The sequence below is a fragment of the Leptonotus elevatus genome, chromosome 21 (genome assembly GCF_054856555.1).
Source record: "Leptonotus elevatus isolate MCC_2025b chromosome 21, RoL_Lele_1.0, whole genome shotgun sequence".
Taxonomy (NCBI): domain Eukaryota; kingdom Metazoa; phylum Chordata; class Actinopteri; order Syngnathiformes; family Syngnathidae; genus Leptonotus; species Leptonotus elevatus.
In genome coordinates this window covers 3,616,126-3,643,553 of record NC_141259.1, presented here as the reverse complement: position 1 = coordinate 3,643,553, position 27,428 = coordinate 3,616,126, and the positions used below count along the sequence as shown (strand labels likewise).

General features: G+C 38.9%; 1 protein-coding gene across 2 annotated transcripts in view; it reads left to right on the top strand.

The window, feature by feature from the left end:
- Positions 1-27,428, top strand: part of LOC147155590 (uncharacterized) — a 144,172-nt gene that overhangs the window by 92,168 nt on the left and 24,576 nt on the right. For both annotated transcript variants that reach the window (XR_015092119.1, XM_086066231.1), the window contains exons 9-19: positions 2,552-2,623; positions 3,986-4,141; positions 4,227-4,310; positions 7,030-7,260; positions 7,338-7,568; positions 9,449-9,550; positions 9,727-9,803; positions 10,135-10,279; positions 12,977-13,214; positions 20,639-20,723; positions 23,217-23,307. Coding sequence is in view for 1 of the 2 variants with exons in the window: in XM_086066231.1 (XP_085922357.1) it covers positions 2,552-2,623; positions 3,986-4,141; positions 4,227-4,310; positions 7,030-7,260; positions 7,338-7,568; positions 9,449-9,550; positions 9,727-9,803; positions 10,135-10,279; positions 12,977-13,214; positions 20,639-20,723; positions 23,217-23,307 (1,512 nt within the window). In the remaining variant the exon portion in view is untranslated. The remainder of the gene's footprint in view (positions 1-2,551; positions 2,624-3,985; positions 4,142-4,226; positions 4,311-7,029; positions 7,261-7,337; positions 7,569-9,448; positions 9,551-9,726; positions 9,804-10,134; positions 10,280-12,976; positions 13,215-20,638; positions 20,724-23,216; positions 23,308-27,428) is intronic.

Here is a 27,428-nt window from a genome sequence, read left to right as displayed (position 1 = left end):
TTACATTTATAAATTCGTGAAAATGTCCTCTTTACATTGTGGACAAATGTGAGGCGGAATGCACTGTGTAGTTACCGTTACACCACAGACTGCTCCCAAGTCAATTGTGAGGGATGTAGAAAAAGAAAAAAAAACATTTGTGTGTGTATTATTATTGTTGTTGTATATAAAAAAAAAAAGTATATATATTTTTTTTAAATAATCAACAACAAAAAAAGCTCAGATTTTTACATACCTAACTTCCTGAGTATTCAAATAAGGGCTGATTAGATTTTTCCAGCAACATATGAAAAAGTTACATTGGTTCGTGTGATATCTTTGACTTATCAACCTTAACATTAATCCATTCCTATGTGTCTGCAGTCTTCAATGAGCCTTCCGTTTAGAGGCATGCACATGTAGTACTTCCTCCACAAAGCAGAGTGAAGAAAAGAGCCAAATTGTGCATTATGTGACACAGACTAAAGTGGCGGGGAGACTAAAAGGCGTCAGAAGGAGCATTGTGATGGCACATACGCGCCATTGTTGAAGTTTTGTTCAGATCTTCAAGTCTGGACTTGGTCCTGCTCACAATGATGATATTTATCAGAATCGCTTAACTATTTTTTCCTTTCCTTACCTCTCGTGCCATCATTTTTGTTGCTCATTTCTTTCCTTGCCTTGACACTTTTCCCTTTTATCCCCGTCACCACCCGCACCCCCAACTGTACAAATATTGTTACACCCCCTCCTGTCGTCCTCTACCCCACCTTTTTTTCAACTTCCTTCTCTTTATCTTGTCATTGCCTGTCAGTAGGGATTCTGTCTGCGCTGAGTGTTGTGTGCGTGTATACGTGCAAACACACTGAGACCGAGATACACTTAAGTGCTCATTGATTTAAAAATACCTTCGATATCGGCGGTCCCCTCCCGCCGATTCGTTCAGGAGCTTATCATGCGCGTAGACATCCGCACGCAGAGATATGCATAAAGCAAAGCTCTTACTCCAAAGTTTCTCCTTAAACTTTGTGATTGACCTAGTTAGCGTGTCATTTTGACAAGGTGTCTGTTTTGACACGACATTCTCTGGTGTTTATCAACATTCATTCTGCCTATCACGCGCTCACATTGGGAATTGAGGCACATACACTACTCAAAGATAAATGAAGCTGAGATTTAAGATTTATCAGGGATAGTGCACGTTTACGGTATGTAGTTCTAACGCCACATACGATATACTGTAAATACCCTGGTCATCGTTTCATTTGCCTATTGCGCTGTCATTATACACAATGTTAACAAAGACTCAACCTTCCGTAAAGTTATGATTAAAATTAGAGATGGGTGATTACGGGCTGATACCAGACTCGTATTGGTAAGTGTCGGTACTTGCGATGGGCTGGCAGGAACACAACACTTTCTGAAATCAAGATGAAAAGTGATTAGATGAAAAGGCTACTTTCCCTGTTCATTTTATTCACCAGTAAACCCTGTACCTGTCTTGAGTTTGAAAAAAAAAAATCCTATTTTATTTTTCATTAAAAAAATAATGTTCATAGGAAACTGGTGGGGTACGTCTCACAGGGCTAAGAATCACTGTACCTGAGGTACTGGTCCTCAATATCTGTGTTTTGAACATTCCTAGTTCAAATTATGCATACACTGCTGAATGTGTGTTCTCATTCCCTCCCCTGAAGTTGCTGTGGTTTAGTGTATCACAAAAAAAGCCTGGTTGCTGACTTCTAAAGGTGAGAGTTCAAAGAGCCAAGTTAACTCCATCAATCCCCTCGGACAGTTATAAATGAGCCCTCAACACTAGTCAAAACAATCCCTGGATCACTCCGAACCAGCAGGAGATGGAAAGTGCAAGGCAGCAGTTGGCTCAATTTATCACAATGAATGGTTTTGAAAGTTTGCACTAAATGCATTGACTAATAATGTACACATTTCACCTAAGCTTACTTTATTTATTCACTTTGGATTTAGTTGTGGTCAATTTAAAATTAATGCTACTGTATTTTACAATATATACGTGAAGTAAATTCCCACTTTCTCAAAGCTTGAAGATCTTTTGAAAAATGTGTGAGATTAAAAATCAATTTAAAAATCCATTAATGGAAAAAAAAAAATGCAATACATGGCTGCAGATATGACGACTGCCCCCGAACACAGAAATATCTTGATAACATGCAGACTAGTGAACTCGGTTAGATGAAATAAAGAAATCAATAACATTCCCCAGCAAAGTCAAGGGTACGCAGCCGTGCGCAGAGGCACGCTTGCTCGGCACACACGCGGCGTCCTTCGGTAAAAGTGGGTAATCAGGGGAGCTTACCAAGGAAACAGACATAATGAAAGCAGTTGTCAGACGCACTGTATTTCAAGAGAAGCATAAACACCAGTTTTGCTGCATAGATTGTCTTCCGCACACCACTGCGCTTATCTTAAAACACAAGTCCAATAACATGAATATTTGATCTCACATTGTGCACACAGCTGTTTTCCCCTTTACTTTGACAATGGAGAACCATGGGAAATTGAGAAGCTATTTATTTATTTTTTATTTTTAAAGGAGCTAAAGATTTTCACTCTTGTTGAGGAGCTCCATGAGACTCAGAAGAGGTTGACTGACTATCAGGAAAAGGTAAATACTGAGCAGGCTTTATATTATTCTTCTAATAAATGACTGGGAAATCAATGGAATGATAAAAACATTCAATGGACACTATATTAGTAAGGCTGGACAATCTATAGAGATCAGGAGAGTGGCTTTTTTTTTTTTTTTTTTTTTTTTTACTAGCCTCTCCAACTTGTAAAACCATTCTCATAATACAAGACACAGCAATCACTGCAACCTGCAACCACAATAACCACAACAATTGTGAAATAAATACTGCAAAGTTGTGCATTGATATTGTAGTAGATTAATAGTAGTGGTCAAGCTGCACATTTTATGCTAATAACTAGTGATGGGTGATTGGTTTCAAGGTATCGTAATGGTGGTGGTTTATGATCAGGAACTAGTAATTGTGGGAATGCAGAAGTTATTGTGATTTTTATTCTCCACACTTTTTTGCAGTGAAACAACTCCCACATAATACTTCTGATTTACACCGTTCAAATTTCAACTTGCTTTAAAAATCCACGCCTCCCAGGGTATATATCGTCTGATTCCAAATTACTTACAGTATTTGCACAATTTAACGTTAACTATCAACTTTTCCTTATTCATTTTCAATGGGACTGACATTGAAGTAGCACTTTCCACGCCCACTCCCATACATACAACTAATCATCATTGGCAGGTGTCTGATACTGCTCGGTGGCACAGTTGGTAAAGTGGATTGTCCAGTAAGCAGGAGGTTGCAGGTTTGAATTCCACCTCCAATTGTACATTGCAAATATATCCATGGTGGAGAACCTGGGTTCAAATCCCGCTTGGACCATATTTGATGGTTCGATACCAACTGACTATCATATCAGGAAATGAATTGTGATTTCTCCGAAATGATTAAATCCCACCTTAGGCAGTTTGTTTTCTTTTTATTAATTTGTCATTTAACTACAAGTACAATTTTCATATAATTTATCTTTCAATTGACTTCATAAGCACATGCATTCAAATCTTAGCATTCAGCTAATAGCATTCAGCTTTCAGCATTCCCACGCAATTTCTGCAGAAATTGCACTTTGTCTAGTTAGAATAGAAAATTTACATTACAGTGCATCAAATGAAAAATGGAACAATGCTAGATTGGGATATGTAGGTCTTTCTTTAAAATGATCTGTCACTGTTTTTAATGGGAAAGTTTATATATCAAATGTACCAAAAGTATTGATGATTGATATTGTATCGGTGAGTCCCTCAAGAGTTGAGTACTCGTACTGTTATTGGTCTGAAAATAAGTGGTATTAACCATCCCTATTAGATTTAGATTGATGTGATGTGCAGATGAGTATATTTTAGTGGCTTAACAATTTGGTTGTTTTTCTATTGGTTACCCAGGAGAAAGATTTGGAGATCCTTGGTAAGGAGAGGGATGATCTAAGAGCCAAGATGGAGGATGTGAACAGCCAGCATGGTCAACTTATTCACACCAAAGATACACTGGAGGCCGACTTTGCAGTGTGCCGAGAAAAACTGCACGCTTGTCACTTGGAGGTACATATCTCACTTGGTTTATGTGTACATGTCCCTTTTTATTTTTGTTTCCCCACAGAGTGTCTTTTACTTCTTGTCTTATCAGGTCAGCAGCAGAGATGAGTTGATTCATCAATTGAGATTGGAAATAAAGTCAGCTGATAAGATGCATCAAACAACACAGCAGCAGGTAAGGAGGACTGTGTATGCCATCCATTGTATTTGGATATCAATAATACACTATTGGGGGAATCTGTGTTTTATATGCAAAATGCATTTAACAAAATGACATTCTAATGAGCCATTGTATTAAATAATGCCTGAAATAAAACAGACTCAGTAAAATATGTTATATGCAATACTTAACTTTTGTACAATTTCAAGCTTAAAATGTATGGGTAGACTTTGAACAGTAACTTCTGATTTTCTTTCTGTTGAACAAAGCACAACGTACTTTGCTTTTTTTTTCAGTGTGCAATGCAATTGTGAATAATATTCAAATATGCTCCATGAAAAAGCTTTCTTTCTCTACTTTCAACTTTATGGATTAAACCGAATCGTAAGAGTGCTTTAAAAAGGCAGAGTGATTTTTCTTTATTTCAGTCACCATTTTAAGGCTACGCTAATACCTTTGTGGGTTTGTTAGCTTTTTCTATCTGACATCAACCTGCTTTACACCCACATCGACCTAAGGGAGGTATCTTTTTCTGAGCTGTTGCATTACAGCAGTGGGATGTTCTCCTCAATAGTTGCGAGCTAAAGCAAGGGGAATTATGAGTCACTCGTGTTTGCCGTGTCCACATTTTCCAATGTGGTGGTGGGACTAAACTGGGAAAAATATCTGACTCAAGCTTGAGTCATTGACTTTTAAGTTTTCTTGCAGCTCCCCTCGCTGTGTTTTCTGTGTGTGTGTGCTTATTACTCAAAAACTGCATTCCTAGTTCCATCATTTGGCATTCTCTTTACTTCTCAGATGACAACACTGGGGGGAAGTAGGAAAATGTAACTAAAATGTCAAAGGTCATGAAGAGGAGGGTTGTTGGTGAAGTAAAACAGTCAGAGAGACTGAGCACTAGGGATGGGCGAGTATCAATATCAGATATCGGTATCAGACCGATACCACTCATCATACTGCAACAGCAGCCGATACCAGTATTTAAAAATTAGAAGAATAGAAAATTGCCATTAATTTTATGCAATTTTAAGGAAAAATGTTATATTCTGTAGAGATAGACAGATGTGTTGTTGTTTTCAATACCAATTATTAGTAGTCAAAGAAGCTGATAACCGATATTTGGTGCCCAAATTCATTTTCACTATATTGGTGTAAAACAAAACAAAAAACACACACACACACAAACTCCAACAATGTTGATTGTTAAAGCCTGTGTTTATCGAACTTGTAAGATTTGCAAAATATAAAAAAAAATATATATTTATTATTATTATTTTTTTAAATATAAATCTTAGTCAAATGTTTTGTTTTAATTCTAAGAAAGAGTTCAGGGACCTCCCAGGATCATTAGCATGTCTTAAAAAGTTAAACAAGTAAATACTTCCCTATTCTTTTCTACAGTACATTTAAAAAAAAAAAAAAAAAATTTAAGTTTTCCAAAATTTCAAAATTGCTGAAATGTTAATTTTTTTTATTAATTTTAATTATAAGCAAAAACAGTAGGTGCAGAGAGTTCCCAGGATCAGTGAAGTGAAGTTAACACAGTTTTAAAATAATCTATTATCCGTATAATTCTTCTAAAAAGCTGTTGCCGAAACTCGTCAAAATGCCGATAATCGGTCTATCCCTAATATTGGGATATATAGGTCTTCCTTTAAAAGTGGTATGTATCAAATGTATTTGGTGACTGGTGACTACTCATGAGTGCCGTACTTGTACTGGAATCAGTCTGAAAAAAGTGGTAATGAACATTGCTAATCAGAATATAAAGATGAATCAAAATTATCCCATGCAATCAAGCAAACTGAGCATTTGTGATGAAAGGAAATTAACTTAAATCATCTTTTTTTGTCATGTACACCAAATGAGACCTCTGCAGTTGACCCATCACAACGAACACACACTAAGTGGCACCCAGAGAATGATGAATATCAGGCTTTTCCGTCTTGTTTAATGAGGCTTGTTTGTTTCCTGAAGCTTTCTGATTATGATCACAAGACATAGTTTTCCCATTAAGCCTCGTTTCAAAGGCCTTTTATTCAGCAACGAGAGAGATACTTAACCAACCACTAGCAAAGCACATGGTTGGATGTTACAAGAGTCATGTGACAACACAACAAGTTAGTATATGTGTGCACTAAATCACTTTACATGAACTGACACAATAAATCCAAAAGCCACACACAAAAAAGTTTTCTTCCTTTTTTCTTTCAGAGATTTAATGTTAGTGGTGCACTTTGTCTTTCTTCCTCGCTTCTATTTCATGTGCAGGTTTTCTGCTAAAATACGCTGAGCGTTGATTTGAAATAGGACCGAGCAAATCCTTGGTTAAACCAAGCCGCGACGGACCTTTGCAATCTAACTAGTTGGCTGTCATTAGCTGTAAACCGGGAGGTTCTCATCCAGATTACAGCGGGATTAACATGGATGAACTCAAGATGAGTGTTCTAGAGCCGGTTTAACTTTCTCAACCTCTCCCCTCGAGAGGTGAGCTGTGGTGGGATTCTCGGTGTAACACCAGGATTAAGCCCGGTTTCACCTCATGGGTTTCCGTCTGTCATTGTGACAGGGGTGACTTTAAAGTAGGAGTTTGTGTAGTGTTTTAATTGGGTTTTAAAACAACTGTCTAATATCTGTTGAGCGCAGTAGTCCACTGTGCCGACGTTTTGTTTTTCTACTTAATTACTGAACCAAGATTTGTTCTCATCTGCATGCATGTCCCATTTGCTTTCAGTTGGCAACATCAGAGAAGGAGTTACAAAAGCAGCAGGTGGATCTGGATCTCCTCCTTCGGCAGCTGAAAGAAGCTCGGGAGGAATTAGAAGTGGCCCACTTGCAAGCAGAGGAGCAAAAGGAAATGGCTGTGATTTTTAAACACAAATACACCGCTGCAATGGAGAAGGTGCACAAGGTGCAAGGGCAGGTGAAACATTTGGCTGAGGAGCTGCAATACTCCCAACAACAGGTGGGAGACGCTTGATTGGATTGTGTAATTTTTATAAAAGTGTTTTTAGTGAACAATTCACGTCATCTAATTGGCAGCTAAGAGAGTCCCAACAAGCGAGCCATTTAATGCACGAAGAACTATCGGAGCTGAAGCGACGCCACCATGACAAGGTGGGCCAATGGGAGAGCTCGCAAGAGGCCCTCCAACAATTGACGGACGAGCTCCACGTCAGTCAAAATATGCTGACTGAGAGCCAGCAAAAGGTGGACCACTTGAGAAGCCTTGTGCAAGACCAGCAAGGGCAAGTGGACACACTCGAGCAGCAGGTCAGCTCATGACAGCCTCATTTATGTTTGAACATGTTACTATTTGTCCATCCATCCATCTGAGATTAGAACCAGGAACCTCAGAACTGTCAAGCAGACATGCTAACCAGTTATCCACTGTATTGCCCTTTTGATTTTTTGCTCAGTGATTAGCTAGTTTGTTCCCCCTTAATCTGAATTATTAATTCTATTTTGGACAACAGTTTATGGATGGTCCATAAACATGTGAGCCTTTGTCCGTGTGAATGCCAACACGTGCCACATAATCTTTTACCCACTCTTTTTTTTTTCTTTTTTTTTTTATATAACTACGTCAAGCAACAGATGAATCATCTTTATTACGGAGAAATTTAATTTGGATGAACTTAACTGCTGCTGCCAAGGTCAGACGGGAAGAATGTCATTTTAATCCAATCAACTTTAATCTGTTGGTTATAAAAGAGTTAGGCTGCTGAAGAATGGCTGTATCGCCGGCCCTTTATTACGCCGGCTAATGACTTTGATTGTGAGGCGCCTATCAAGAGGTTAGGAGTTCTTATGGAGCTTCGGGACGTCTCTGCACTGTGCTTGATGCAGCTTGCCCTGTTGTCAGTATTTACAGGCACCAAAAATATTAGAAAAGTGAAATACAGTTGATATTTTAACAAACAGATAAAAAAAAAAAAAACTCCTACATAGGCAAGACAGGCAGTATAGAAAATGGATGGAAAGAAACTCAGCATCCAGCTGTTATTCTTATTTTTTTATAATGAATGTTAAGATGCTGTAGCTTTAAAATCAGGGATGTCATAATGCGTTGGAATCGTCCATGTCGTGTACCGTTACTGGTGTTGAATTTACTAATTTCCCACCCCACAACAAATCTTATCTATACATGCAAATGAGTGCAACATATACAGTCATCGCACATAAGATGCAGTAAAGTTCAAATCCAATCCGCGGTTATGTGTATGGGCATTTTAGATGGTACAGGTACTGCTATCTCAAGGCATTGGTACTTGCGACGGCGGCCGATACCAGTATTGGCTCCTCTCTTGTGGCCATTCAGGAACTGGAAATTAGAAGAATAGAAAATTGCCATTAATTTCATGTAATTTTAAGGAAATATGATATATTGGGACTGTTGGGACATACAAAATAGGTCTTTCTTTAAAATGGTCTATTTCTTTTTTATTATTATTATATGTATCAAAAGTACTAGTGGTATCGGTACTTAGGTATCAGTGACTACCGTACTCTGTCTACTACATACCAGGGAAAAAAGTGGTATCAAGTATCTTTAGTGACAAGCCATTTTTACACACTAAACTAATATGTTTTAACTCTAATCAAATCATCTCAAAATTCAAGTGAACTCAATGGAGTGCTAACCTCTGCCATTGTCAAACACTCCTAAAAAAAATCGGCACTTTTATTTGGAAATTACAATTACAAAATGTAAAACATTTCCTTAGAATGTATTTGAGTAGCCATGGGTTACGTTGGTTGCAACATGATTACAATGTGGTAAACTTGTTTGTTTTTTTATCCCCCTTTCTCCTGAAATGACATCAATTTAGCACATTTGTATCATGCGCAACCTATCCAGTTCAAATTAAGTGAATTCAAATGACTTTATTCCCAGTGTACAGTTTGCATAATCCTACTAAAAACAAACCAATACAAATGGTCTTTGATGGCTCTTAAACAGAGATCTTTTCTTTCCCTCTTCAATTTCTCCAGTGATACATACACCATGCTCCAACGTGAGTGCAATCCAACAAAACACATTTCCAAGGGCAACAAAACACTGCTTTTCAGTGTAGCGATAAGCAACTCTTTGACATATACTCGCGACGACTTTTCCTCCCGTCTTTATCTCTGCTCTCCTCTGCATGTAGAAAGTCGTGTTGGAGTGTGACCTGCGACTTTATCAGCAGAGCCACTCTCACGCGGACGAGGACTACCTGAGCCTGCAAAGGCACGAGCAGAAGCTGCAAAAGGTAAGGCCGCCGATTCCCAACACACTCATATCATCTCATTGAAATAATACAATTGTTGTGGTTTTGAGGGATTCCAAAATAGAGAAATGCACACATCTCTGTAGGTTGCAGCTGAATTTGACAGTGACAAATATAGTGATGTACTCACCTTTTGTGTCCGTGTGTGTGGGTTTTAGCGCTGCAGTGAGCAGGTGGAGCGCCTTGTGGAGTGTGAAAAGGTTATTCTACAGATGAAATCAGAGCTGGAGAGACAGTAATAATGGCGTCTATTTGAAAACTCTTTGCTGATCCCAGTTCTGTCCTTGTCCTTCTTCTCATGCCCTTCCCATCCCCCTCTGCTGCTAGCCCCCACCCTCTCCCTTTCTGCTTCTGCTTCTTTATAGTCTACTTACCAAATGGCACACTATAGTGGACTTTATGAAGCATGCTAAATTTAACATCATCTCTTTAAATCTTTTAATTTTGAGACGCTGTTATATAGTTTAATCTCTCATTTCATGTGTTGATTGGGACTCAGTGCTGTTTTGCAATAACTGCTTTTGAGACCTGTGAGACTCACGGTGTGTTTGCTCTGCTCTCCTCAGAAACCAAGAAGAGGCCAGTGTAAAGCACAGTCTTGTCACATCCCACCGGGCACACCTAAAACAGCTTGGACAAATGGAACAGGAAGTGGCAAAGCTAAAAGAGAAAGTTGCACACTTAGAGCATGAGCTTGCAGACAGTCAAAAGGTATTTCTGCTCATGGACAGGGAATCATATGAAGTAGAGCCTTTGTCCACAGGTGAATTTTTAGGAATTTCTATCTCTCTGTAAACACTAACTAGAAATTAATTTGCAAGTAGGTTCAAACGTACTTGTAAGCTAAATGCTAAAAAGTTTTTTCCCATAGGGGCACGGGGTATTGACTTGGCATTGGGGAAAAAATGGAAATCATGCACTTCAAACATAATAACAATTAAGAAAAATATATGAATAAACAATCTTTATTTAATAATAAAATAATAAATAATCGCCTAGGTAATTTTTTTTCAGATTTTTCAGGAAACACAAAAAATTTAACCATCTGCATCATGAGGAAATGATTTAAGGGAAACAAATGCAAACAAAATGACAGGCAATTATTTTAAAAGGGTGATGATGTCTCCGTACTCTGATGAACACATTTATATAATGTAGGCCAAATGCTAATTTTTTTTCTTGTGCATGCCGAAGTCAATATACTGTGCGTTTATGCATTAACATATTTGCAAGTATATTCAAGCCTAAAGTTCGAAATACATTAAATGTTCTTGCAAATATGTTCCAAACTTTACTGATTTGCCGGTCCAATCTTTGTTGATTGCTAATTTTTGCAAAGACTTCAATCTTGGTGATTTCTGAAAAGTAGGTTTTTACCAACCAACAACAAGAGTGAATTGAATATGTTTTAAAATGTAGTAGTAAGGCCAAACGTTCATAAAGGGGAAACGCTAATAAAACACTAATAGGCACCCACTGTACACACATCCACACACTTGCACACACAACTCAGTAATCATGTGATTGTCCCATGCTTGCCTGCCAGAAGCAAATTGTCTTGTTATTAATTAAAGCACCAAACAGTGCCAAAGCTGATGAAATTGACTCCAATTACGAGCTCAATGGGACACTTAATATTTAAATTACTCAACTTGGCGCCTGTAGCCTGGCAAAGTGCCAACTTCCCTGGCAGTCACAAGCATCACACATGCCAGTGTGTGTCCGAGTGTATGCTTGTATTGATTGCAGTGGCATATTGGTAAAAACTTTTATTGGTGTGTCCTCTGGCTCAGCACAAGTGCTACAAATACATCATATGTTCACGTAAATACACACATTCATCCTCACAAACATGGTGCCCGTATGAGATCATGGTTGTTCTCTCGTTGTCAGCACAAAAGCATTTATTCAGCCTGTGGAGTTCCCCGTAATGAATTTCCGCCATGTAAGGGTATGCATTAGGGCCATGCATTATGTATATACTCCTGATCATTCTTTATCATTACTAACATGTACGTAATTACACACAAGCAGAGCTCTTTGCATGAATGGTCCATCATGCACATTTCCACTCAGCTCAGAGCTACTCATGGACGAGTTATATAAATATAATTTTTTTAAAGAAAAAAAAAAGATTAAATTCCAAAAGCATTTGCATACAACAGCATATTAGATGAATTAACTACAAGTAGGCGGTTCAACTGAACAAGCAACACACTTGAGGACCTGATCTCTATCAGGAGTGAGTAATCTCAAGATGTTCTCAAGTGGTCAGGAATTTTGTCTGCACTAAATTATCCATAATCTTGCCATGAGCATTTACATACACGTTTAACTTAAAAAGTTTAGTCCTGAATAGCATATATAGCAACATTATGGATGTCTATTTTTTCCTGACAAAATTTTAGTTTGTCGGGTTAGCTTTCACTAAGAACGCTGGTGTGACGACCGGGGCCTTTCCCCGCTGGGCCTGGGGTTCGGGGGTGCCGCCCTTTCCCCGGTGCTCCCATCTCCCTGCTTGGTGAGGGGGGGGGGGGCTCGGCTGGGGTGGGGGGGGGGGTGGATGGGGGGGAGGGAGGGGGGCTGTGGACCGGTGGGGTGCCTGTCCTGCTGCGTTGGGGGCGCAGGCCGTGTTGGGGTAGGGGGCGCTTCTGCTCCTGGGTTTGCTCTCCGGCCGGTGACCCCTGCGGTGCCCGGGGGTTGTCCCTTGGCGCTGCCGTGGCCTGGGGGGCCCTAAGGTGTTGCACTTGCTCTGTCCTGGCAGGGGTCGACGGCTCCCCTCTTTGGTGGAGATTTTCATGCATGCCAGATCCACCACACCAGCATCTATCGAAACTCAGGCACAATCTGCTTCTTCCTCCGGTCATTGAATCGGTGGAGGCTGGTGTCTGTGGATCTCACTCTGCTTCGTCTGTCCTTCCTTCCTTTCCTCAGTCTCTCCTTTGACTGATGTTTCAGGGGTTGGTGAAGGACTCTGGTTGGTGGCCCGGTGGGTGGTGGGTGGTGTCTGGTCGGTGCTGGATTTCACTTTGCTTTATTTTCTTTGCTTTATTTTCTTTGGTCTCACGACCGAGAAAAAAAGCTTGCAAATTTGCCACTTCATAAACTCGCAAATTTGCCACTTTTAAACTCACAAATTCACGATTTCTTCTCTCTCAAATTTTGGAGTGGCAAATTTGCACGTTTTTTTCTCTGAATATTGCCCCCGCCCTCTAAGAAATATATATTTATATGAGGCCCTAATACGCCGTCGTACAAAAGGGATATAAATCTTTTCCTTTTTTTTTATCCGATTTGACAAAATAATTGACCCATTAGTTGACTATTAAATTAATCATTAGTTGCAGCTTTAGCTGTCCAAACCAGTGCAACAACGTTATTGTTAATCGCCCAAATCTTGTAATCCAGGGGTGCCTGAATCTCCTTCGGCAGTCAGAGGAGGCTCTGCAGGAAGGCAGGCAGGAGGCCGCGAGGAGTCGCAGAGAGGTGGACATTCTAAGGGAGGAGGTACGAAGATTAGAGGATGTGAGACACAAAGAGGAGGAGAAGCTGAAGAGCGCTGACAGAGAGAAACAGAGTCTGAGCACTCAAGTCAGGCAGCTGAGTCAAGAGCTTGCGGAGCTGCACTGCAAACATCAGACAACAGGTAGCAATCTCACAATGTGACACTTGCTGTAATGTATTATCTGTTTTTCTACATAGTGTGTGTGCACTTGTACTATTCAATAGTCACTCCATAAGACTACTGTACCCTTAACATTGTGTTGACCAACACAATGGTTTCCAGTGGCTGTTTGTTCCCTGACAGGATCAATCCAATCCAACGTTGTCCAACTATTTACTGTACACAGCAGTTAGGCTAAAACACACATAAGAAATAATAAATTGGATACAAGTGGGTGAAATTAACACTTAAAAAAAAAAAAACATCTAAAAATAACAGTTGTAACAATAAAAAAAAAAAATATATAAAGCAATAATAAGCAGTAAGAGTCAGAATTTATAACTTAGTGTTAAAGGCCAAAGAAAAAAAGGTGTGTTTTAACATACTTAAATACAGGAAATGGCAAAGCCTGTCTTAGGTACAGAGACCTCATTCCACAATTTTGGAGCAGCGACTGAGAAGGTGTAGTCCCCCTCTGAGTTTTCTCTATGTCTTCAGAACAACCACGGAGTCATTTAAATACAAAGTCATTTAAATACAAATTAAATAATTCTAAAAACAACATTGAAATGAACTGGGAGCCAGTGCAGTGACTTTAAAATCAGTCATCTAAGCTAATTGTGATAAAAGTATTAATTAAAATAGCGATGAAAAAGGTTTTCCTTTGTTCAGTTGACTGAAAAAAGCTCCATTTGATCACTGATCTAATTTGGGTATCAAGTTCCAGCTAAATATCAAATTTCACACCCATCTTTGGGAGAGTGAATAATAAAAATTGTCTTAAGGGAGCAGGTTCGCCTAAAGTCTACCAGCTTCATTTGGCCTTAACCTCTAACTTTTTATCTTTGAAGGAAGTTTAGTGATGTCGTCAGTTCATCTTATGAGAGATTTCACAAGTGTTTTCAAGCTTTGGTTGTTAGCATGACATTGAAATGAATAGGTTTATGAAGATGGCCCCAAATCAAAGTAGATGAAAGGTGAAGAGGAGAGGCCTCGAGAATGACACTTGAGTACTCCACATTTAAGGTAGAAGTGGCCGTAATACTTTGAAAATGTTTGTCATCTAAAATTTTCAGTTGGCCTTAAACAGTCTTCTGTAACACTTTAGACAGGGAATGAATTTGAGATGTATTTATTTATTTATTTTTGGTCTAGATCCAACTTCCTGATCAGGGATGCATAAAGCGAGCAGGGACAATCCCATTGGCCAAGATACCATTGTTGATATCAATAGCATCGGGTCTATAGGAGTTTTTTCACAATCAGGATTTGAAGGATGTGTCAAATTACATGCTTATCCAACTATAATTTTTCCGCCTTGATGGAGGTCTCCACACAACTTAATGCTAGTTAACTCTTGATCAGTAAAGGGAATTTGCTTGCATTTGCTTTTCTTCCCTTTTCTCTTCCAACTCCTGCTGAAATGTGGAGCCTTGTCACCAATCACAACCCCACTGCACGTAAAAGAAACCATGCGGTGTTCTTCTGCCTTATGCTGCAGAACCTCACTGCTGCTCGCTCCCTCCATTGCTTATCTCAAATTAGCCGGCAGTGCTACAACCGTGAGATTTGGTTGCAAGCTGTCTGCACGTAAAGTCACTAACACACAGGCACACACATGCACACTGTGACTGGAGGTTTTATTTAATGGCTTCTTTAGCGCATGGTAATGATGTGTGCGTGTGTGCATGCATTGCAATGGCCTTTGTGTCATTGCAGGAATGGCGATGTATGCCTTTTCTTTGGGCACAGAAATGTCTCATTAAGAATTATCGTAGACATGTTTGGTCATGCCAGGGAAAGCACCTCTCTCGTACATACGCATGTACGCGCACGCACGAAAAATAACAGCCATTTTTCCCCACTCCCACTGCTTTAATTAGCACATGCACGCTTTCTCTCGGAGGTGCAAACACACACATCCACACAATCACCTATTGTCCGCCGAGAGATGAATCTGAGGTCTCTGTCTGTGGCAGCAGGCTCGCTAGCTGAACACTGCTCATTAACAAGATCGAGACAGAAAGACAACGCTGTGTGGCTTGGCCTTTGTCTGTGATCAAAACGCATGGCCCCGACTCTTCGCTCAACACAAAACCGCATATTATTCTTCTTTTATCCTCTGCGCACACAATCTAGCAATATAGGGCCCCTCGGTAATGACTCTAGAAGAATATATATGTATTATTGTTACAAAATACATGGCATTGTTTACCTGGATATAGCTCTGGTTTGAATAGACTGGGTTGAAGAGTCAGCTGGAAAAATTACTGTTGTGAACAAAATACCTTTTTATGAACATGAGGCCCTTGCCGAACCGGCTTCATTGAACTGTTATGGGAACTTAGTTTTCTTGCTTGATTATTCTGTCAGGTCAGAACTCACGTGAGCTAATCAGAGCTTGTCTTCAGATGGTTTATTTTACTGGCGTATCAATTGTGCCCTGCACTTGGTTATCATTTTAAATTGGAAGTCAACCTTAAACATTTCTTGACAATAATATGTAATATGTGACCTCACTAGTCTAAACGTGACATTTTATACTACATACTATTTTTATGAAAAGAAGTAGAATTACCATTCGGAAGAAACCAAACCTTGCAGCTGACAAAACATACTGATGCATGTGTACCATGTAATATAGTGTGGAGTCCAACACATAACTAACACTAATAAAATCTTGATGGGAGTCAGTGTCCTAACTGCATGATTTGCAATGCCAAGTTGAGCATGTCTATTCTAGCACAACTAGCTATCTAGCAAATCGAAAGGTACACTATCATTAAAGGGGAAGTCAACTTTAAACATTTCTTGACAATAATATGTTATTTGTGACCTCACTAGTTTAAACATGACATTCTGATTAATATTACTTTGTGGAATATGAGCTATGAAGCAAAATCCAGCCATTTTTATCTATCTCAGTGGGCCAATCGCAGCACACCTGTTTTCTGAAGCTGAACTGTGATTGGTCGTTGCCTGAGCCCTGAGCAACTGTAATGTCATCTTCAGTCGACAGCAAATGGCAAAATGGCCGCCCCCTGAGACGGATAAAAACGGCTGGATTTTGCTGCTTAACTCATATTCCACTAACACCAGAATATCATATTTAGACTAGTGGGATTGCATAGGACATATTATTGTAAAAAAAAAAAGTTTTTGGGTTGACTTCTTCTTTAACCAAAAAAAGGCTCCCGCCTGCAACATTATTGAATTAGATATTGAAATGCCCTTTTTTCATATCTTAAGTAAGTTTTGCTGTGTGGGTGGCTCTAATGTGAAACAAATGTTTGACAGCATCAAATGCAATAACAGCATAAACAAAAATTCAATATCCATATTTTCACACTTTCACTAAAACAGAAATGTGATATTACCCCCCCTCTGTGCAGGCTGCTGATGCACATCTGCCTAAAGATGATGAAATCATTATGGAGTGCATATGTGTGAATGCGCCCGTGTGACAGTATACATGTGTATATGTGTGTTCTTCCTTCTGATCCTGATTCCCGGGTGCACTTGTGTACAAGCCTCTCTCCTTCAATTCACCTCTATTACTAGCTATAATCCCATTTCACACTCTATCGATCCCCAAAACCGTTGTTCACCGGAACCGGCAGCAAACACTGGAATTTCTCCCCATCATTTCACCGCCATTGTTCTTTATTACACAAAGAGGCCACCCCTTTTTGTGCCGGAGCCTTGCAGAAATATGAATTATAAATGTATAGCTAATAAAATGGAGAAAGAAGAAGGGAGAGTCATAGAGAGATGGGAAAAGAGTGAGATATAGAGAGAAGTGGTTGGTAGAAACATCAGAGAAAATGACTCCTTTACAAGAGTCTATTGATCAGTTTCTATCAAAGGGGGATGTCAGACATGAGATTACCTGGCAGTTTGAGCATTAGGTGCCGTGTGTTATAGCCCCGGGCCCTTGTACCGCTGCCAGAGGATTGTAAATAAAGCGGAGAGGAGAGAGCAAGAGGGGAGTTTGTTGGGGCGGATGCTTGTGTGAGTTTTAGATCCTATATGTGTGTGTTAGTTTGTCTTTAAGAGCGTTGTGTGCTCTCTACCTTGTGGTGTATTTGTGTGCATAACAGACACCTATTGGCTTATACCCAAAAGCAGTGTTGCAACTCTGTGAAACTTCTGAAAAATAGCGAAAGAGTCTTGGGAGGCTTTGGGCCGTCTCACGGGAGCACCTTAGCCCACTACGAATCCCGCAACAAAGCCAAAGGAAGCTCCTATGAAGCCTTTTGAATCTTTGATGAATGCCCGGCCCTGCCCAAACACCGACTCTGGGTCAGATGGGTTTTCATCCCTCTCATGTTAAAGGTTAGCTCAGAGTGTTTGCTAATCTGACCGTGGATCAGCTATGCCACAAGACGGGCTTTGAAGCACACACGGAAGGAGTGATGGTGAGAGCAGTATCTTCTGGACTAATGTCATACTTTAAAAATGTGAAGCCAGTGTAAAAGGGTCAAGAAAGTGAGCGTGTAAGGAGAGCCGAGATCTTAGATTGGGGTTTTTATGTTATAACGCAGCACGGATACACTAAAAGCAGCTCATAAAAGATTGTAAATCTTAGATTATGGACTATTGTTGCAGCATGTTGTGGAGTCCACGATATTCTGTGAATTCTTAGTTAATGTGGTTATATTACAGTTGAGAGAATATTTATATTCTTCTTCTTCTTCTTCTTCTTCTTCTTCTTATTATTATTATTATTATTATTATTATTATTATTATTATTATTATTATTATTATTATTATTATTATTATTATTATTATTATTATTATAATAATAATAATAATAATAATAATAATAATAATACAGAGTGAGGATAAGCGGTTTGGATAATGGATGGATTGATTTTTATCAGGGGTGCTCGTTACCCCTTTTTTCAGATCGATACCAGGACAAGTATACTTTTGATACATGAGATTTCTATTAAACCAATGACAGACAATTTGAAAGAAAGGCCGATAAATCCCAATAAAGCATTTTCCATTAAAATTTTATGAAATAAGTGGCAATTTTATATGATATTTTTTTTCCATTTAAACAATAAAATGGATTTGAATAAATAAAACAAAGCAATCCACTGGTCAGAAAAACTTCCAAAAGATGTAGTTATACAAAAATTTATATTGTATTTTATATTTAATTTTCAATTTAAAAATTCTAACTTCAGATATGCCGTTGAGTTATTAATTTTACCTATTTTTGTGTGCGTGTGTTTGTTCACTCGCAGGCAGCGTGGTTCGGTTCCCACTCCGTCACAGTTTGATTGTGAGTGTGAATGGTTGTCTGTCTCTATAATGTGGCTACCCTTTGAATGACTGGCAACCAGTTCATGGTGTAGTCTGACGCTTGCCCAATGTCAGATGGGTTACCTTCCTGCTCTCAAGTATAGGAAGGATGACATCACTAAAGTAGCACACAAATGCAGAAATGAAGTAATTATATCTCCATGTCTGTTTAACTTTTGGTTTGATGTTCCTGTATGGGTGTGAGGACCATCATTAACTTTGTGAATATAAGTTTTTGTGACATAGCAGTCTTTTTTTTTTTCTTTTGTCAAAAGAACACTCTGACCATGGCTGCCCAGTTCTATACGGCTAAATTGACAAGAATATTAAAAGAACAGAATGTGCCACATAAAATGAGCTGAGTTTAGTCTATGTGAAATAGCTCACCTCGCAGACACGTTCTATAGTGTCCTCCCTCTTCACATTTGTTGCCTTGTCATTCATTCCTCATCAAAGTAAAAACTTGGCGGTTAAAATTTCACTTCAAGTATTGCCTTTTTGATGGCATGAGTTTTTACTTGGGAATTGTTTAATCTATTTTCCATTATTTGTCATAGCAACATTTTTATTCCAAATCTGCACAGAACAGGAACTGGAACAGGTTGTGTTTGACCTTTAAGATTCTACAGCATGTGTCAAACTTATGGCCCGGGGGAGATATCCGGCCCGCCACATAATTTATGAGGCCTGCAAAAGCAAATCATGTTTCAACTACCATGACCCTTGCTAAAAAATCTGTATCAAAATTTTACATTTTCATGTGTAATAAATAACATTGAGATTTTGCAAGGTTTGTTTTCTTACCTGTTTTACAGTAACATGAACAATAATTGTACAAACTACTAACTTTGAGTTCTGATTTCAAAACTAGTAATCTATCAATTTGCTGTGTATTTTGTAATAACATGAGATGGATAAACATTTATTTGAAAGCCGTAACTACAAAGAGGATCGTGACAAAAATGAGTTTAACAGTTCGACAGTATTTCCTCAAATTCAGTTCTAGTGCAGTGTTTTTGTGATGGACCAATCTTTGTTACTAATTGCTCTTTCCACGGCCCCCCAACCCGATCTCAAGCTTTCACTTCTCTGCTGTATTGATCATTGAGACTCAAGGCAAACATTCACCTTGAGCTGAAATAGCCGGTGAAGCACACATGCACACATTATAAGATGTATTTGTGAAACATTAAATATTAAATATTTATTAGCAATGCTTCAATTTCTCCAAGAATCCTATTTTGCTGGTTAAAAATATCCAAAACCATAAATTAAACATATTTTATTAAATGTAGATTTTCGCATTCCTTGCTATGTGGTTGGAGCTCTTAAATCAAGTCTGTTTGCCCATCACAACATAGCGGCCGGCACTAAAAGCATCACAGCAACGGCTCTATTCCACATACTCTAATACACATTCATTTTCACAAAGTCAAGGTCCAGCCTGTAAATATTCGGCACTCTCTTGCACACACACACACACCTCTGCATATAAAGTGTTCACTCCTCTTCAATATTCAGCAGCCTTGGCCACTGACGGCTGACAGTTTATGTTGTGTTCAGTGAATACTGAATTTAGTGAAAAGGTTTTAAAGACCAATGAGGGAACATTGACTCACAAAACAGCATATACCACACACCAAAATGAGAGGTGTAAGGAAGGAAATTTCAGAAAAGGCCTCGCAAAAGCAAAGGCAAGCAAAGCAAGGAAGCTGACCGGTGGTTTATTATGCAGCCACTCAGTGTGCTGCACCACTAAGTGTGGGACAATGGGGTTTTATTGCATGTAGACGGAGGATGGAGCCCGAAAAGGAAAATGATTGAAGGGCTGCAGTAGGAGTGTGAGCGCTAATAGTGTGCTCAGGGTAAAGAGTGCCATCTATTGACAAAGCAGGAGATTGCTTCTTTTGTCTAGTTCAAATAGGCTTGAAGTTATTTGATCAAATAGGGAAAGGATGTACAGTTACAGGCATAGTTTGTATGTTTGTTTTTTCATGCTGCATTTGATATGTAATTTTTTTTTAGTTTTGTAGTCAAGCTGAAATGTACCTTATCACAATTTTGATGCCTCTTCTTGCTCTCTGCTTGCTCAGTGGAGCTGCTGGCAGCCCGTTCAGAGGAAGCAAAGCGCATGGTGGCGTGTGTGAAAGAGGAAGAGCAAGCACATGACAAAACACGGTAAGGACCGAGAAGCTTCCTCTCCTTCCCAATCTTCCCCTTGTGCATGATTGATAATCCAAAACTTGAATTATGTTATGTACAGCACACAATAGACACTTCAATTGAATACAGTACAAATTCTTAACTAAACAACACTGTCAAACATCAGAATTACTCAATATCAAGCAATGAGTGGATTTGAATGGATTTGAATGCTTGATGGGACACGCTGGCTGCACACATGTGAGTGCACATAGTTCAAAGTTCAGAGGTGAGGCCTCTAGTTGACCCAGACACGCTGCTAAGAGCTGTGGCGATGACATCAGCAAAATATGAATCATGTGTGTGTGCATGTTGTGGTTGCGGCTTTGGCTTCGACATGACCTCACTGCAACAAGAGTGCAAGAGAAGCTCGTGGAACTTTTTTTCCTGCATTTTTTATAGTCAACCGACAATTTAAAAGTCGACATGGAACCTTTCTAGGTTTTAATTGTGAATTATTACACTTTATTAAGTTCCAAGCAATTTTAGGTGCCGCATGGTGAAACAATCGCTGCGTCTGCATATTACATTTGGAGAATGGCGCTGTGTTTACCGTTAACTCTGTATTATCTAATAACTGCAAATACATGAAAGGTTTTTTTTTCTTTTTAAAGCAGCAACACCATCCTAATGGCTTCCATGTGTGCAGTGGGAAATCCCCTCCTTTCTCCACGGGATGCCTCCGTCTCCTTTCCCTTCTAGCTTTGACTCTCTCCTTCCTGTCATATGTTTTCTCCATGGACCAATCTATCAGCAGTACGCTTTCCCTTTTATTTTGGCTGCTCTACTGCTGCTTTTACCACTGCATTATGCTGCTAATCACTCACAAACATTTGTTGTGTAGAAACATACTGTGATTCATTTACATGAAATATCATTTTAGTGATTTTTATATATTTATTCGTGAGTGGTAAAAACAGCTCACAATTTGTGCTCTTTTCTTTGAAAATTCGATTTTTTTTGTAAATTTAAATCGATACATTTGAAATCATCTTGTTTTCAGTTTGAATACAAATTTAAAGAATTATTCAATTCAATACTTTTAAGACAATGTCAATCAAGCATTGGGAGGATTTTTGATGGGCTAATAGGTTTGTGTTAAGTTTGACAAACGTACCTAAAAAGTTTCCAGTAAGCATTTTCATTGTATTGTTTATTTGAAGGGGACAATGCACATTGATGAACATTGGTTCAAAACCTGCGTAACTGCGCCAAAGTTAACATTCAGCTAATTTTCATTTGAAGACAAGACATATCAACAAGTAATAAAAATCCTAAAGTAGTGCGAGTATCGATACCAGGTATAAGTTAAGGCCGTTACCAGACCTTATTTCAAGGTATCACAACTCATGACGTCCCCAATATCAGTATCAGCCGCCCTCTTATGGCTGTTTTATGATCAGGAACTACAAATTACAAGAAAATTACAATAGAAAATTGCTATTAATTTCATGCAATTTTAGGGGAAAATGCTTGGTCACTACTCAGGGGTTGAGAGTACTCATACTGTTATGTTGTGTATATAGTCAGTTTTCCACTTCACCACTGTTTACATTTTCAAGTTCAAGTGTAAAAATAAAACAAACAACAAAAACAAGGTAACAGGCATGTAAACAAAGTCCTACAGGTTTCTATAGTTGATTCTGTCTGGAACACAAATAATAATAAATATATAAATACTCGGCCTCTACTTTTGATGTGTTATTTTAACAGAAAATTCTATAATAAAGTAACTTTGCTGTTCCAAAGCTGTTTATGCTCAGATACAAATAGTTCCTTACAGCCTTATTGTTTAATGCTTTGGCTGATGATTGTGTGTGGTTTGTTTTGGCGCGTATGCGTTTGTGTTGGGTTGGAGCGGGGTGTTGAGGCTCACTGATCGGCTGGAGCCAGGCTGCGGAGAGAGGTTAGTGGAAATGGTAATCATTTGTTGTATTGATCCTGCTGTAGCCGGGGCAGCTGACGAACACACACACACACACACACACACACACACACACACACCCCCACCCACACATATACACACACACTAACTGACTCGCATACAGACAGTGGGCGCACAGTACTGTGGCAGGAATGGACCCCTTTGTATCGATCCCCTTCACATTCTCTTAGCTGGACTGCCACACACACACACACACAAACAAACAAACACAGACATTCACATTGTGCCCAAGCAAGTGTTCACTCAAACTTGATAACGTCATTAGTATGTACTTTATATTCTTTAAAAGTTATTTTTTGTGCATTTTGAAGAAAACAAATACTAGAGGTCTTTGAATATCACCTGCCACAATATAAAGTACACCAATTAGAGCTACTACTTAATTTCAGTTTTGTTGTTATGGCTGTAATTTTCTGTGTTGTACAACTACATCTCATTGTCCCATGAGTGTATAGTGACATGTCATTTGTAAAATTTCACCCTATGATGTTTATGACCATGCACATTGTTTGGCCTGTGTGTAGTGTCAAGACTCGGAGACTGGAATTGGAGGTTGCAGAACTCAAGAGGAACCTTCAGCAGACTGACAAGGAGAAAAAGCATGCACAAGCCCAGGTAAATAAAAACGACGAAGGTGTCAAACTAAATATAATATAATGTAATTGCAAGGATGTCTATTTTTTCACTTATTTTGTATTTGAATCATTCCTAGCCATGGAATCAAGGTCTCCCTCACCTCACCTTCATTCCTTCCCCTCTCCTCTTCTACCTTTTTGATGATTAGTGGCATATATCCAGTGCTAGAGCCCGGATTATCTTGTCTAAAAGAGAGAGAGGTGCGCGCAAGGTGATTTGGAGAGTTAATTCTGGGTGTAATATTCCCTAATGTTCTGAATGGAAGCGGGAACAATCTCAGAGGGAGAGCAGTTGTCAAATCTGAGCTGGTGTTGTACAAAGGCAGAATGGATAATTAAGGGCAAAGCCTGGACGGGCGAAGCGATGTTCATTTAGTTTTGACAAACTTCAAATTCTGTCTTAAGCCGCCGTGAACCCTGCTGCTGTCTTGGATTTTGATTTTACATTTGGTTCCATATCTTTGCTTTTTTTGTGGGTCATTTTTCCCCTTCTCTTGCTTTCACCTTTTTGTAACTCTACCCTTGTGATTAATGCAATAATGATGTATATTTATGTTGTCTTACAATGTAGACTTACATTAAAGCAGTAGTTCTTAACCCCAGGGGTTTGGTGAAGGTCAAGACACACACCCGAGTCAAATGATTTGTGATGATACACCCTACTTGGCCATCATTGGTTGCAGGTGATCACACTACATTGCTTGTCCTATTTGTGTTGCAGGGAATTTGGTGCACTGAGTAGTCGACTTGTGTCTGTTGTTATGGTATATCGTGTGGTTTCTTTATTATTGTAATACTTTCATATGTCGAGCCAAAAGAGAAAGTGTACCGACGTCCGGGGTCGGACTGGGACTCATTTTCAGCCTTGGAGTTTCAGGGCTCAGACCAGCCTACTTTAGTTCACATTTGAATGAACATACACAATTTGACAGTTTGTGTATCAATGTAATATAGATGAGCATTCCCACCAACGATATTCATATTGCATTTGATCAAAAATGTAAATTACAATTGAATGTTCTTGCAAGAGCACGGCCTTTGTTTATTTGAACAAGTAGCCTATGTGAACATAAAATGGGCAACATAAAAAGGACAAAAAGAAACCAATAAGCAAATGTATATTAAATGGGATACGCCATTTTTCACTTCACAAGACACACTTAAACCAGCAAGATTAAGGCAGCTAACACTGTACTTCCTGTTAATACTCTTATTGTTAAAGGTGTTCTCACCACTTCTGGTGCACACTACTGACGCTAACTTGAAGAGAGCAACGGTAATTGTAGGAGGCTTTCCCATCATGCTTTGTTTCTGTTACTAGTAACACTTGTGATTGTGTTTTGTTTTGCCTCTTTTGTGTTATTTTTTGTACATACAAGGTTCATATAGTTTATTGTTTCTATTCATGGATTAAGGTTTTGCTACTTTTGATATGAAATTATTGTAACTCGGTGACACCCTGAGTAACAGAGGCAGGCTGTGAGTGCTATTTATAATATAATGGGCAAATTTAGTTGATCGACAATGACACAGTCAACATTAGATGACATGGATACTCTTTATTTATGGGCTGATTTAAAAACAAATATGCGGGCTGCTGCCTATGCGATTTTGAAACAAATGTGTGGGCTTTTGCTTTCCGGCCCGAAATATAGGACGGCCCACCGGGAATTATCCCGTAGCTCCAGATGGCTCAGTCCGGGCCTGCCGATGTCGGAAAGAAAGTAAAACCTGTAATAGTTGCCCTTAATCAACACAAAATGAATGACAGCTACAGTGAAGACACACTTACCATCCTAACAAAATTACACACACAAAAAAAAATCAATGTCATAAATTCTACATCAATATCATAAATATTTTTTAGGAATTGTGCTTTAATACATTCCTTAAAAATACAAGTGGACACATAATCTAAATAGAAAGATTTTTCTAAAATCTCAGGGGAATAAAACACCTAAAAATAGGCATTATTAGCAGTAAACAACACACTTGGTCCACTTTTATTAGCGATTAAATGACAAGCCTTTTAAATATCTCCAAATTAATTATCAATCAATTAATTGTCAAGCGGTCAATCTCTCTAAAATTAGAGCCAATTCAAAGAAATTGATCTCATTTTCAAACTCAGCAGCCCAGAATTACTCAAATCATTAAAACGTCCTTCTCATTTGGAAAAAAATAAAATAAAATAAAATTGTTGGCCAGTATAATAAATGATACCAGCAAATTAGGGGAGGGTATTCTACACGGGTGCAGAGAACGCCCCCCAGCTTTTTAAGGGTGATTTTGGGGGGCATTTTATACACGTGTACATATTATACACAAGGTTTTACTGTAATCAGAATACCGTGTTTAGACTCGTAGGGCTGCAAAGAACACATTATTGTAAAGAATATTTTGGGTTGAATTCCCCTTAAATTAGTCTCATAATTCCTGATTTTCAAGGCATATACTTAAAGCTCAATTACTCGCTTGCGTGTGTGTGTGTTTCTTTGTCTTTGCTACATTGTGGGGCCCATACACGTGGGTGTTTCCAGGTTTAACTACCATTGTGGGGACCGACTTGAAATTGTGGGGTCTTTTTGAGGGTCAAGACTTAGTTTTAGAGTTTAGGTTTGAATTGGGTTATGGTAAGGAATGGGGGTAGGCAATCATTTTTGATGGTTGGGGTTAAGGAAAGAGGCTAGGAAATGCATTGTCAATGAGATGTCCCCACGATGATACAAAGACAAGTGTGTGTGTGCGTGTGTGTGTATGTGCGTTTGTGTGTATGCGTCAGAGAGTAAGAGATAGTATATTGTTTTTTTTTCTATGTATTTCTGTGTTTGATGGCCGCACCTGCACTCAAACCCCGTCTCCTTTATCGCCCCTTATGCATCCACTCTGCCTTTCATCATCTCAGCGGCAGGTGAGCTTTTTGCCGAATGCGCATTTGGAAAAACAGTGTTTAAACACCATCATGATGGCTGTTGTGAATATGACTCCTTCATTAGACTCCCAATCTTTTTTATTGACTTTGAGAAGATGAATTGTCCGCCGGTGGAAAAAAATATAAAATCAAAGGGTTTGAAATAGTAAATGGTACACTACAGTGGCTTATAGAGGAAATCTATATTACAAATTGCCTCGGTGCACAGTAGCTGAACTTCAGATAGCTCTGTCCATGTGTGTGTACTTGTGTGTGTGCGTGTGAGTAACACACATGGACAACATTGTTTGTACTATTGTGATATATCTACAAAGAAAAACACAAAATGGTCGCTGAAATAACTTGAAACTGAGATGGAAAAATTGACAAAATTCAGGCTTTGCTTTTTTTTGTGGTCCAACATAATTACTGTATAGGAAAAAACAACAACAATTAATGATCACATAGCTTAAATATGCCTCAGTTATATACGGAACATAAATATATTTTAGATGTGCCACTGACTCTAAATGAGCTGTACAGTGCTCTAGATAGTATGCCTAATGGCAGAGCATCTGGCCCGGATGGTTTTCCAGCCATATTTTTTGAGCACTTTTGGTTAATGCTTGCTCCATTATTCTTAAGCGTAGTAACAGAAATTAAAACCAATAGTTACATACGTGCACACATGAACACAGCAGCAATTAAATTTTTATTAAAACCAGAAAAAGACCCTACTCTTCCATCAAGTTACCGTCCGATATCACTAAACACTGACATTAAAACTATCGCTAAAGCCTTTGCCTCTAGACTAAAAACAGTAATCTTGACAATCATTCATAGCGACCTATTAAAGGTTGTTACTCTACTTATAATATTAGGAGGCTCTTTCACAGCGGCATGATAAAAAGGCAGTTATATCGTACCATATTTGACAACTGGTCCTTCCTCTTTGTTTTAAATAAACTTGGCTTTGGGAAGTCATTTATTTACTGGGTGCTTATATGATTCTCCTAAAGATACTGTTACTACTAATGGGATTATATATTTTACTCTACAGAAAGGCACAAGACAGGGATGTCCATTGTCCCCTTTATTATTTGAGAGGGGTGGAGACACCGTCTTCGCCCTGCAACTCCCCTCCAATTTTAATGCACCCCACAACTGGGATGGGCGGGTGAGTCGGGGTG